This window comes from Anomalospiza imberbis, chromosome Z (genome assembly GCF_031753505.1).
Source record: "Anomalospiza imberbis isolate Cuckoo-Finch-1a 21T00152 chromosome Z, ASM3175350v1, whole genome shotgun sequence".
In the NCBI taxonomy this organism is placed as follows: Eukaryota; Metazoa; Chordata; class Aves; order Passeriformes; family Viduidae; genus Anomalospiza; species Anomalospiza imberbis.
Window position 1 is genome coordinate 14296008 of NC_089721.1, and position 12481 is coordinate 14308488.

Consider the following 12481-nt stretch of genomic DNA (forward strand, 5'->3'; position numbering starts at 1 on the left):
GGGACAATCCACTAAGATTCAAAGCAGGATTGCAGGTATTGCATACCATTTTGTCACAAACCCCAAGACAGAAATGACACCAAATACATCACATGGCAGCAGCTTCTGCCAGGTCAATAACAAGTTGGAATATTCACTAGAAAGAAAGGAAATGCAACTAAAAGACACTGTACTAAGTTAAGCAGATGTATAGTTAAGCACATTGGTTCTGAAAGAGGGGATGGGGGAAAAAAGATGTGTTTTAAGAAGATAAAAAAGTTACAAACAAAACTCTATGAGCTTAAATACATGGAAAGATGACAGTAAAACAGTTGCCTGGGTTAAGAAAGGAGAAAATGGTGAGAAATAGAGTATCTTTCTAATGCAGTGTAGTGAGGAGAGATTAAAAGTTCAACCACAGCCTTCATTTCTGCTTGGAAGCAAGGAGCTCTGACAATCACTGAATTAGATGATCTCCCTGTTTTTTCTAGGTCACAACTACATTTCAATCATACACATGTGGGATAATACCTGTTATTTGGAATGAACTCTATGAGATTCAGGTTAGAAATAACTCATTTAATATAATGTGCAAATGGTAGAGCCATTTCTACACTGTCATCTCAGCTCCTCAACCCTCTCTAAATAGGTTTGTGCATTTGTATCTTACTCTCTAAATGGTAAATTCAGGCCATTTTACCCTTTCAAAACAGACCCTTCTTCTTAATAAATTCTTAAAATACATTCCATTGTCCTCAATGGGAGCCATAACAACAGAAACCTACTTAAAAGAGTATTGTCATAGATATTTTACTGCATTAGAAGGTTGTCAAATTTGATCAAAATGAACATGATCCTCAACCTATTGACATACAGTGAATTCTGTATCATTTCAGTCCTGATTTGTTCCATAGAATGCCCATATGAACTCAGGGACATGACTCACTGGGAGAATAAATTTAAAAAAATAACCATGTATGGATGGTCTAACCAGCACAGCCCAGCACAAGTTCTACAGATAACTCCATTTTCTACCTCTTAGACCTTTCTGAGATAACCAGACCTCTCTTACAAAATCCCACAAAATTTCATCTGCACAATGTTCTGCACATAGAGAACCAAGAGAATACAGTGGTGGGCTTGTGATTTTTTTTAAAAAAGCTGTTCACTTCAACTGAAAAATTTCTTCTCAAATTAGATTAAATAGAATATATACATAGAATTATATTAAATTGAAATTTTGAATTATCTTTTCCCCCTTTAATAAATGATTACTTAATTTAAAAATTAAAATGTCACTTTGTAGGCAAATGTTAGGAAAATGTTAAAGATGTTCATATCCACTTTCTATGCATTCTAATTAATTTTTTACTTTCTAATTAATTTTTTCAGCTTTCAAATAGTTATGATACACAGTAAGGACATCTTCTGGCTTTCTTTAATAGACATATCAATATATACTGTATTAAGAATTATTGTAGTGGGTTCTATGTCTCCCATTTCAGCTCTTAACTGTCCACATTTTACCACATGGACTAGCAACATGGCTTTAAATGTGTGTTTCAAAAATTTATTTTAAAATGAATCATTTTTAAGGCAGCAAAAAATTACCATAAAATATCCCTAACTATTTCTTCCCTAGAAGCTACATAAAGGGAATGACTATCTTCTTTACTCACCAAGATCTATAGGTATTATTATAAAAAAAAAAGAAGGAAAGGATTCTACATGGCATTAGTGACAAGGTGGGAATATCTTTTAGTTCAATTACTGTTTCTGAATTATTTAAGTTAAACAGCAATTCTGTACTGGTTACTCTTAATACAAATTCAAAATGCAGAGATATCTGAATGAATTGTGTTTAGCCTGCAAGAAACAAAAACTACAATTGTCATTCTTGTGAAATTTGTACAATTTTTGACAATTGGAAAAGAAAAAAAAATAAATTGGAAAAGAACTGAAAATCCCATTCACATGTTCCCTTTTTGTCTCACCACTGCAGGAATCAAGGGAGCTTGTAATCCATGCACTGACTGTGGGAAGGACCCTGCAGTATCACAGTGTCCGAATGGTGAACCATGATCCAGAATGTGCGCTGCCCAAAAAGCTCTTTGGCTGTCATCACCCCCTCTGACAGCTCTTCAGCTCCAGGGAGGGAGGAGGACACTGTGGGGAGAAGCCAGCAGCTCTGTCTTGCAAGAAGACTGAACATTCCTGACCTCCTCCCTTGCCAGAAATGGGGTGTATCCAGCAGGCCATGACCCTGTAAAGCTAAGTGGGTTTTCTGCTTTGGCTAAAAGCTTAAGATGGAAGAACAAGGCTTTTTTTTTTAAACAAATCTACAGCCACAGATAGTGTGGGCAAGCTCTAGCAAGTGCAAGCTCTAACAAGTGCAAAAAAACAAAAATTGCCAGAATGGCTTAAAAATAGTGAACAATGTGTTAGACTTAAAAAAAATAATCTGCTAGAAACCTGTGTTATACTTAAGTGTCAAAGACATGCTGACACTGCTCTGATAATTTTCAAAACTGATTGACTGGTATTATCTATAAATGCTACTGCAAGGTAGAACCCACCTTCTTGGGTCTACAGCCAAGTCCCCCAAGCACATTACCACAGAAGCCAGGCAAACACTTACATAAAGAAGAAAACATTATCATCCAGTTCAGGGAAATTTATCTTGGACTACGTTATACATTTCCCCGGTTTATCTCCCAGGGAAAGCATCACCACCACACAATTACTCTCCTGGCGTAGGCACAGAAGAAAGGCAGCTCAGTTTCCATAGTCTTAAAAAGCGGGTAGGACGATGAAGCAAGAAACTTTACACTCATTACACTTCCTATTTACTCTCTAGGGGAATGGATTATTCTTTCTATGAAAGTGATTATGCCTAGACCATAAAGTAGGAAATTAAAAACTGGAATACTCAGTGTCTTGCTTGCATTTCAGTAATTGCCTTCTCTACAAATGTGCTGTTCTTTTTCAACAGTTAGTATTCTATTATTAGGACACCATGGATAATAATGACTTTTAATTGACTCTATCCATTATTTGTATTTCCCTGCAGTTGCAGAGAATTCAAAAGAGTGAAAAAAAAAACCAACCTTGTGGTTTTGTCAGTGATGTTTAAGGATGCATGCTTTATCTGCAGTGATACATACTTTTCTCAAGCAAATAATTTAACTTGAAACTTTTCCTTACAAAATATTATATAACTGAAGAAAATTTATCCACCTAATGTTAAAGTATGCATAATTTCATGTAAACAAAAAGGTTTACATGAAATGAGATTCATCATAATTTACCATTTGGAACACTAACTGTTTTGTAAAGATTGTATTAGGTGCTCTGTTTAGCAAAACACAGACAATAGCCTTGTAAGTTACATGTCAAAGAAGAAAAAAATTACCAGCACTGTGGCTTATATATATGCATGAGAGTGATGAAAAACTTTTTTATTCACACGTTCACTTATATTGTATAACACTTTATGCTAGAATTTAGGTATCTTGCCTTCTTATTTATGTAACTTACCTTCAGTTCTATCCACATATGCAAATTCTACTTAGCAAACCAGAACTACATTATCAAGACATAGCCTCAACAGTCTCAAAGAAAATGCCTTTATACTCTCTAATTTTAAGTGTGAAAAAAAAGGGCTAGTAGTCCAGGTTCTGACTCTGTGCAGATAAAAGACCTCGCTGTCATAGAGACAGACTATCCATGAGCCAACATCCCAATGGAATTAGGGAGGAATAACAGCACTGCAAGTCTCACCCAGGAACGAACGGACAGCTAGCTCAACACATTCCCTCAGTGGAACAGGACTGAGCAGCCCTCTGCTCTGATAAAGCTGGAGAGCTCGTCTACTACAGCAATGCTGAGCAAGGAGCACTCCCAGATTCTTCAATTCAAAATGCAACTAAACAGCATGTTTGGGTTTTTTCCCCCTGCAGATTAAATAGAGATGCAGCTGTTCAGCACATGCCAAGGACTTATTGACCAGAGCTGGTCATCGTGATCTGGTTGGGAAGACTGCAGAGCAAAGAGGAACCCTCAAGCAAATCTGAATGTGGCCCCTGTCACAGGCTTCATGTTGGAGGCCACAAATTCACTAATTTATACATGAGGCATTTTCCAAGCATAACATTCCAAAAAGAGAAAAAAAAAAAAGTTAAAGAAGTTAATGCTTGTGTTTCTGTTTCCCTTCCTCTAGAACTGGGGATTTTCTCCTTCCTCCTACTTTCATCCTCTTGATGGTAGGAAGGCAGAAGACATCAATACTGAGCTTTATTGTAGAATTCACAGACTTTGTGCCAGTAAAAGAAGGTGGACTTTCCTTTCCCCTCAAGGTCTTCTTTCCCCTTAAGTTACTTAACAAATATCCTCCCCTCACTCCTTAAGAGACAGACAACATGTATTTGGTTCATGTATCTCTAAAATGCAATATAAAAATGTGTCCTACTTTCAGCTAATCTACTTCAAAATTGCCATTCAACCTGTACTAGTGTGCTTATTTGCAGTAATTAACTAATTGACAAAACTTTATAGGGCCTAGATAATGTACTTTAAAATACCTCCTTGGAAACATGCCTTAAAATAGAATAAAAAGAAAGCAAAATATGTCACATCCCCTTTCCACAAGGTTATTAATTTTAAAATGTCAAACTATAAAACATCATCATTGATAGAAAAACCATGTATTGTAGACAGAGTCCTGTTAAAATAAAATAAAAATAAATTAATAATCCAGTCAGTAAAGGTAAGAGTTTTCAACCAACACTACCCACCTAAATCCTCATCTTTCCCTTCCCAAACAAAAAGTCAGTGATCAAGAGGAGCAAAAAAAGCCTTGAATTCTCATCTGGCTTGAGGTGAAAGAAAAAGTTGCTTGGTTTTCTTCTAGGGGAAGAAAGTCATCTGTGTACCTACCATAAAAACAGCAGGCTAATGAAGTAGGAGTTTTCTTCAGTTGTCTGGGTACGTCTTCTTTTACAATAATTTTATATTGGAAATAATAATGGTTCAACATCATAGAGACACGTAATATGTGTTTTTGTGCCATCACGAACAAACAGAACAACAAGGAGAGGACACCTAGTGGTGGTCTCTGATAATCAGGGCTGGAAGCATGGGAGCAACAGATGAAATCTTTAATGCAGGACCTGATTCAGCAAAGCTCTCACACACCTAATTTTTGATCACGTTTGTAAGTCTTAGCATTCCAGCAAGCTTTTATTTATGTGCTTTTCTGAACCTGCATTACTGTGATTATCAGAAATAAACCAGCAAATTTGGAATATGGTATGTCAGTGTGATATGCTCAGGAGTGTGTTTTGTTAAACACCAGAGATTTATCAACAACTAGACTGGACACCGATACTTAGGTAGGTTCATAAAACACAAAAAGGTTTGGCAAATTGAGAACCAGATTTCAGCACAAGTTAAACCAAAATAAGACACGGCTGCAATTTTTTCACATTTTACCATGTAATTTTTTGCAGAATGTAACCTTCATTATATAATGCTTGCAATAAGCATTGATTCTCTTTAAAAACGGTTCTAGTTCTACATAATCAGACATCCCAGAACAAAAAAGACTTAGGGCACATTTTTGGAAGAACCACTCCTACTTACTCGTAGATTTACTAGGTCTTGTCTGTGTTTAGAATAGCTATAAGCAAAGCTGTTGAAGTCTGGGTTTTATGCAGCTGTTGGAAAATATTGTTATTTTAAAGAACTAGTAAACTAGTATCATAGGCAAATGTAAAGAAAAGTGGCATATTATTTAGCATGAAACAATTTATCTATTTTAATTTTTTGTATCTTTTAATTGTTTACTGATCTATGTGCATATTTAACTAAGACTAATCTACTAGTTGTGCGTAAGCCTATGTAAAAAGACATTAAAAATTCAGAAGTTTAGGTAGCCTCATAAAACTTAAAGGAAATAATAATTAGGTCCACCACCTTCTGTTTAGTACTTTTAGGAATGTAAATTAAAAAAAAAAATCCAAACCAACCCCCCTGTCAGAAATTACTGCAAAATTATAATTTCTGTAATCAGCAATTTAAATATAATTTTTCTTGCATATAATTTAAGTAAATATATTATATATTTTCAATATCTTAGTCTAAAGAACTGTAATATTACAATTTGTAGCTAAAAAGCAGTTTCAGGGAAGTGTGAATTTGCATATTCAGTAAATTATTTCCTGCCCACACATCTCCTGTCCCTTTCTTGAAGCATTTCTTCCCATTTCCACTCAGCCATTCATTTGGGTAAGTAATTAACATCAGACTGATATGAATATATATATATCATATATATTCTACCACAGGCTATAGCTGTTCCATAACACTTAATGAGAAGAAAGCTTCTTCAATGCATGCATTATTTACATCAATATTACTTTAGGTGACTGCTGGCAGCTTGATCTTAATTTAATTGCCTGAAATGATGTGGAAATAAATAAAGAAAAGGAACCATGTTTCACCAGTGTCATGTAAGAATCTTTTAAATTTTTGCTCACCTTAAGGTTCAGGATACCAACCATCTGAATTCCACATATATGATATGAAGAAAAGCTCTTAATATATGGGAAGAAAAGCTCAAACAATGTTAGCCTGCCTTTTTTATTTGAGGATGTAGAACTACAGGGATAACTGCCTTATCATACAACTTGGGTTGTTCATACATCAGTTATCCATGAATAACTGTTACCCAAGTATTCTCCTGGCACATTATGAAGATTGAGTGCTGGCTATACTCTCAGTATTTTTGACATAATGCTTATTATTCTAGAACCAAATACATATATTTCAGATTTATCTGCACCACATTTAAAACCAACATGTCAGCTCATACACAAAAACTATTAAATCCTTTTAACCACACACAAACAGGCTCCAGTTCTGTGCCATAAAAATTAGTTAACAGTTGCTCCTTGTTCTCCATGTGCAAACACACACATACAGAGAACATTAAAACCAGCAGCAGTCTCGCTGACTACCCCACGGGATGATCCAGTTATTGCTTCCCAGTAATTCAGCAAATACCATCCCTAATCAGTAGTTTTGTCTGTTTTAAAACATTAAGATATTATAACACACATTTTCCAGAAAGCCATATATATGAAAATCCAGGACCTCCTGCATTTCTGCTCCGTGTAAAATGCTAAACAAACAAACAAAAAAAAAAAAAAAAAAAAAAAACAAAAAAAACCCAAAAAAAACCAAAAAACCTACCTTTTTTCTTTCACACATTTTTCATTTTGTGATTTATCAAAACCTGATTCAGACTGTATATTTCTATCTGTTCTTGCATGTGAGATTTTTTTTTCAAAATCAGCCAACAAACTTTTTGCTGCTTTATTACAGGCTCAAAACAACCCCCAAAAAGAAAAAAAAAAAACTTTACCTTTAGATCCTCTTTTACCTTCCTATGAACATATTTCACAAATTTTACTAGTGGAATTGAAGGTGAAGTTGCAATCAAACGGCCATTAGCTAAATGGACCAAACAGCAGCTACTGCTGATTTGGACCACATACTCTGGTCACTTTTAGTTCCACTTAGTGGCCAATTCAACTATTTTTATTTAGAATACCTGATTTCTGTTTGACAACTGAAAGAAGGGAGGGAAAAAAGGAGTAATTTCTCTGCCTAGTAGGCCTTTACAGGTGCAAGTGACTAACTCAAGCTGCCAGAAAATAATGTCATCGAATTTATTTCAGAAGGTTGTCTCTCTGTGAAGCACAGAGGAGACAAAAGCACAGCTTCATGGTAGAACTGAAAAATATGCTTAATCATTTGCCTTAGTTGAATTGAGTAAAAATGCTACAGTGCTCTATTTCTGTGCAAAAACACATTTTCAGTGCTTTACAGAGAGGAAAAGTAGCTTTACCAAACAGAGTAATAAAACATAATGACCTATTTCAGGGACTTTTTGAGAGACTATTATAAATTTTTTAGACTTTTGATATTTAGCATCATTCAGCATCATGCCATTTTAAATTATAATCTGACTTTATTTGAGATGTCTCTGCTTTTAGGTTCCTCTTAAAACAGAAAGTGCATATTATACTAGAGATAACCAGCAGAAAAAAGCACCAAAAATAGTACCAAATCATCCTTCAATATTAATTTAATTAAATAAATCTTTATCACATAGGTAAATAAAATTTTGGAAATCAATTTTATTACTACTTCAATGATAATGCTCTACAAAATAATTCTCCTTATGCTTACAGCAAGAAAGGTTTAGAAAACAGCAGTTATTTTTCCTATGGCTTTAGCACTTCTGTTTAAAACACATTATGATATTCAGAACTACAGGAATGAGGACAGGCAAGAAACAAAATGGTGGTATGTGTCAATGCATTAAACATTTCCTAGACATGAGTATGCCAAAGTGGGGAGTGCTATAATTTCCTGGAAAAGTCACTGTGCCAAATTGAAAGGCAGCATAGCATCATGCCTGGAAACAGTGGAGTTGACAGTTTAAAGGCAGTGACTCATAATTTAAACTGCTTGTTTTTTATAAAGAGGGCCAGTATTTATGATATTCAGCCTACATACAGCCTTACAACAATGAGTATTCTAGGAAATTTACTCAATGGTAGATGGTTTCAATTTCTTCTAAAATAGAAAAATACAAACAAGTTTAAGTTCTCTGTGAATAAAAGAGTATTAATAAATTTAAGTGCTAGTCATCAAACTCTAGTGCAGCTTTAGGTGCTTGTCAGAATTTCTAGTATTCCTTTCGCATGCCTTATTCTGATATTTTGGACATTTTGTAACATCATTAGGAGTCTATCCATGCAGATCGTACCAACGACAAACACATTTTGGTCTCTGCCATTATCAGACAGAAGATGGTTACTCTGTGCTGGTTTTGTCCAAAAAGGCATTGCCGCTAATATGTGTTTGTAATTACACCAGGTAGTGAGGAAAAGATGTATTACATTCTTGTTCTGGTGCAGCTCTTCACAGAGATTGACTAGTGTCAGGCAGCAATAAGATCTCATTGAATGATGTTATAACCATATAAATCTTACCTCTTCCCACTGGTGTATGTATCTAATCAGTCTTGAAAGGCGCAATAAACGTAACAGGCTGAGGATTTTTGTAAATCTCACAATACGAAGAGCTCTTGCTGTCTTGTAAACCTCTGAATCCATTCCTTTTTCTACAATGAGAAAGATATAATCCACTGGTATTGATGAGATGAAGTCAACCACAAACCAGCTTTTTAAGTAATTCATCTTGATGATTTTAGGGTCCAGTATTATTTCAGAGCTGTCTTCATTTACAGTCCCAGTTCTAAAATTCATTATCAAGTCCAATAGAAAAACAGTGTCTGATGCCACATTGAAAATAATCCATGGTGTTGTTGTTTGTTCTGTGAAGAATGTGATTCCGACTGGTATAATGACAAGATTTCCAACCATCATTATGAGCATGATTAAGTCCCAGTAAAACCTAGGAAAAAAGGAAGAAAGAGAATGATTGATGTAATGTGGTAAAATATTACAAATGGTCTCTATCATGCCACCAACTTCACCACCAGATTTTATTATTACTAAAGAAATTCTTATTGCTTTAACTGATTCAACATATTCATAGTCAGTAAAGACACTGTAATTAACACGCTTCATTATGTGCCTTCTTTCTCAAAAACATGCACGTAGAATAAACATAGTACAATGGCCTATCAGGCCATGATATATCACCCACTGAAAGGTGGGCACGTGTGGCACTGAGCAGACTTACCCAGATTCCTGTCAAAACCTCTTTGAGTTTTATATAGCTAAAAATGATGTCTTGTGCCAATCTGAAGTGCTTTAGCAATGCAACAGTTTTCCTAAGATTTCTGCCCAAATGGAAAGCCAAATACCTAATGGATATATTAAATGTCAGTATCTCTTTTCAAATGTACTGATACCACTACAGTGCTGGAATAAAATTACAGGAAGAGGAAAAAAGCACTGAAGCAAAAAATAGAAACAATAATTAGATAACATAAAAACCTTCATCCACTTAATTGAACTTTCATGCATTTTTATAACCTCACAGTCTATATTCTTTCAGAGCTAGCTAAGAAATATTAGAAAAAATAGCTGCAATTTGCAGAGTAATAGAAAGGGGTACTGCATTTCACCATTTTTGCTCTGGAAGGATCTAAAGGCTCCCCTTTAGAATACTAACCATGCTTGATACAATATGGTAGAGGGACAGAACCATAGCTCTAGTATCTGTGATGGAAATGCTGAGTAAATGCATCCATTACATAGAATGTCTATCCTGATGGAAGATTTCCAGGGGACAGCCATATATTCCAGATTTTAAGCAAATTATGATAAATCCTAAAAGTTTAATAGTCAAAAAAAGCTATTCTTAAGCAGTAAAAGAAATGAAACGGATACTCAAAAAAGCCTGAACCCAATGGATAATCTCTTACTCTGCTCAAGAACGTGATCTGGTCAACTAAAATTGATTTGGATAGGTACAGAAACCAACCAACAACCTTGGACTCATCATCATTTCTAGAAGACTCTAGTGCAGCAGTGGCTCCACAACTATCTCTCTGCTCTGTTCCTCTGTCACAATGGGTCCTGCTGCAGGGGACATATCATGGACACACCATCAGCACAACACTTCAACACTGACTTGCAGGCCACTTCCATTACATTAATACCAGCCTCCTGACATGTAACACACCCTCATCATTGGTAAAGGTTCATGGCAACCAGCAAAAATAATAGTTTAACTGGCCATAAAACATTTCAGAATCACAAGCCTAGTTTTTGCTAGACTTGCATGGAGAATATCGATTACAGAGATTTCAGAGATTGCTTCTTGTATTACCAAATGATCATAAAATCATAGATTGGTTTGGGCTGAAAGGGACGTTAAAGATCATCCACTTCCAATTCCTGTGCCATAGGCAGGGACATCTTTCACTAGACCAGGCTCCTCAGAGCTCCACCCAGCCTGGCTTTAAACACTTCCAGGGATGGGGCATCCACACAGCTTCTCGGGGCAAACTGTGCAAGAGCCTCACCAACTTCACAATAAAAATCTTTTTGTACTATCTAATCTAAACCTAATCTAACCCTTTATTCTGAAGCCATTCCACTTTGTCCTGTCACTACATGCCCCTGAAAATAGTCTCTATCCATCTTTCTTGTAGGCACCCTTCAGGTACTAAAAGGACACACTTATTTCACTGAAACATTTCTTTCTCCAGGCTGAATAATCACAAAGATCTAGCTTTTATAAATTCCCTTTTTTTTCATACCTACCTTGGAAGCAAATACTCCTAAATTTACAGAGTACTCATCAGAGAATATAAATTATTATCTGTAACTGTAAAACATACTAAAGGAAAAGCAGCATAGGATTGAGAACAGCCTGAGAATTCCCAGTTTCAAAATTTTTTATTCCAAGAGACACCTGCAGAGATTAAACTATCATTTGAGAGAAGAGAGCAGTTGGCAATGTACCTCTTACTGGTTCTCAGAAACTCAATGAAACAGAATATAAAAATTATTCCCAGTGTACCACAATGTGATTTGTGTCTCACACATTTTCAGTCTTGCAATAAATGTGAACACTAACTGCTAAAAATGTTCAGTTTTTTTCAGGCTGTATGTATTTTTGTTCAGCGTATGATAGTATTCACCATATCTGGCAAAAATTTCCCAATTTCTCCTGTCTTTTTAAATTTTTGTAATACTTTTCACTGTGCTAGAATCCTTTTCAGTAATATGGAATTCCTTTTCAGTAATCTGTAATTACCAAAAGGAACCACTAATTCAATACATCACTGCCACTGTGATCTACAAGTAAAATTACCACAAACACTTTTAAAATACAATCAACCAAAGTACTTCACAAAATTGCTCTGGGAGAATAAACATCCTCGAGGAATCCTTAAAACTAGTAGAAAACAAATAGGAAATAATTACAAGAGGTGTCCTTGTATCTGTGGCTCAATCCTAAGCAAAGCATTGCTTACTTCATATTGACCTTTACATTCCTCTAGCACAGTTATGCAACAAAGGCAAACCAAAGCCACACAACAACCAGCCACCCAGCTAACACAGGAGATAATACAGGACCAGGTGTTTTTAACCTACAGTAATCCGCAGTTTAAAGGATCAACACACTGGTGTTCCTGATGCTGAATGTCAGCAAAAGTGGTAGCATCAGGGCTAAAATAATATTGGCTGCTAAGGACTTTTGTATTTTAGCCCACAATACAATATAAGCTGATTAGTTAGTAAGAAAAACCCTTATTATTTTTCATTTAGAAATGAGTCAGACATCTTTTAGGAAAATGTTTCCAAATGCTATTCTGTTGGCCATGTTTTATTTTATTTCAGGTGAGAAAACTAGATGCAATTGCCTGTATTGCCCTTCCTTGACCTGTGCAGAGAAAGTAATACAATGACTTCCTTGCCTATGGCTCAGAACATCCTACTATTCATGTAAC

The 12481-nt window shown here is 35.5% G+C and overlaps 1 protein-coding gene across 1 annotated transcript in view; it reads right to left on the reverse strand.

Moving 5' to 3' along the window:
- Positions 1–12481, reverse strand: part of HCN1 (hyperpolarization activated cyclic nucleotide gated potassium channel 1) — a 191514-nt gene that overhangs the window by 158256 nt on the left and 20777 nt on the right. The window contains exon 2 of the mRNA XM_068176681.1: positions 9042–9465. Within this exon, the coding sequence (XP_068032782.1) occupies positions 9042–9465 (424 nt within the window). The remainder of the gene's footprint in view (positions 1–9041; positions 9466–12481) is intronic.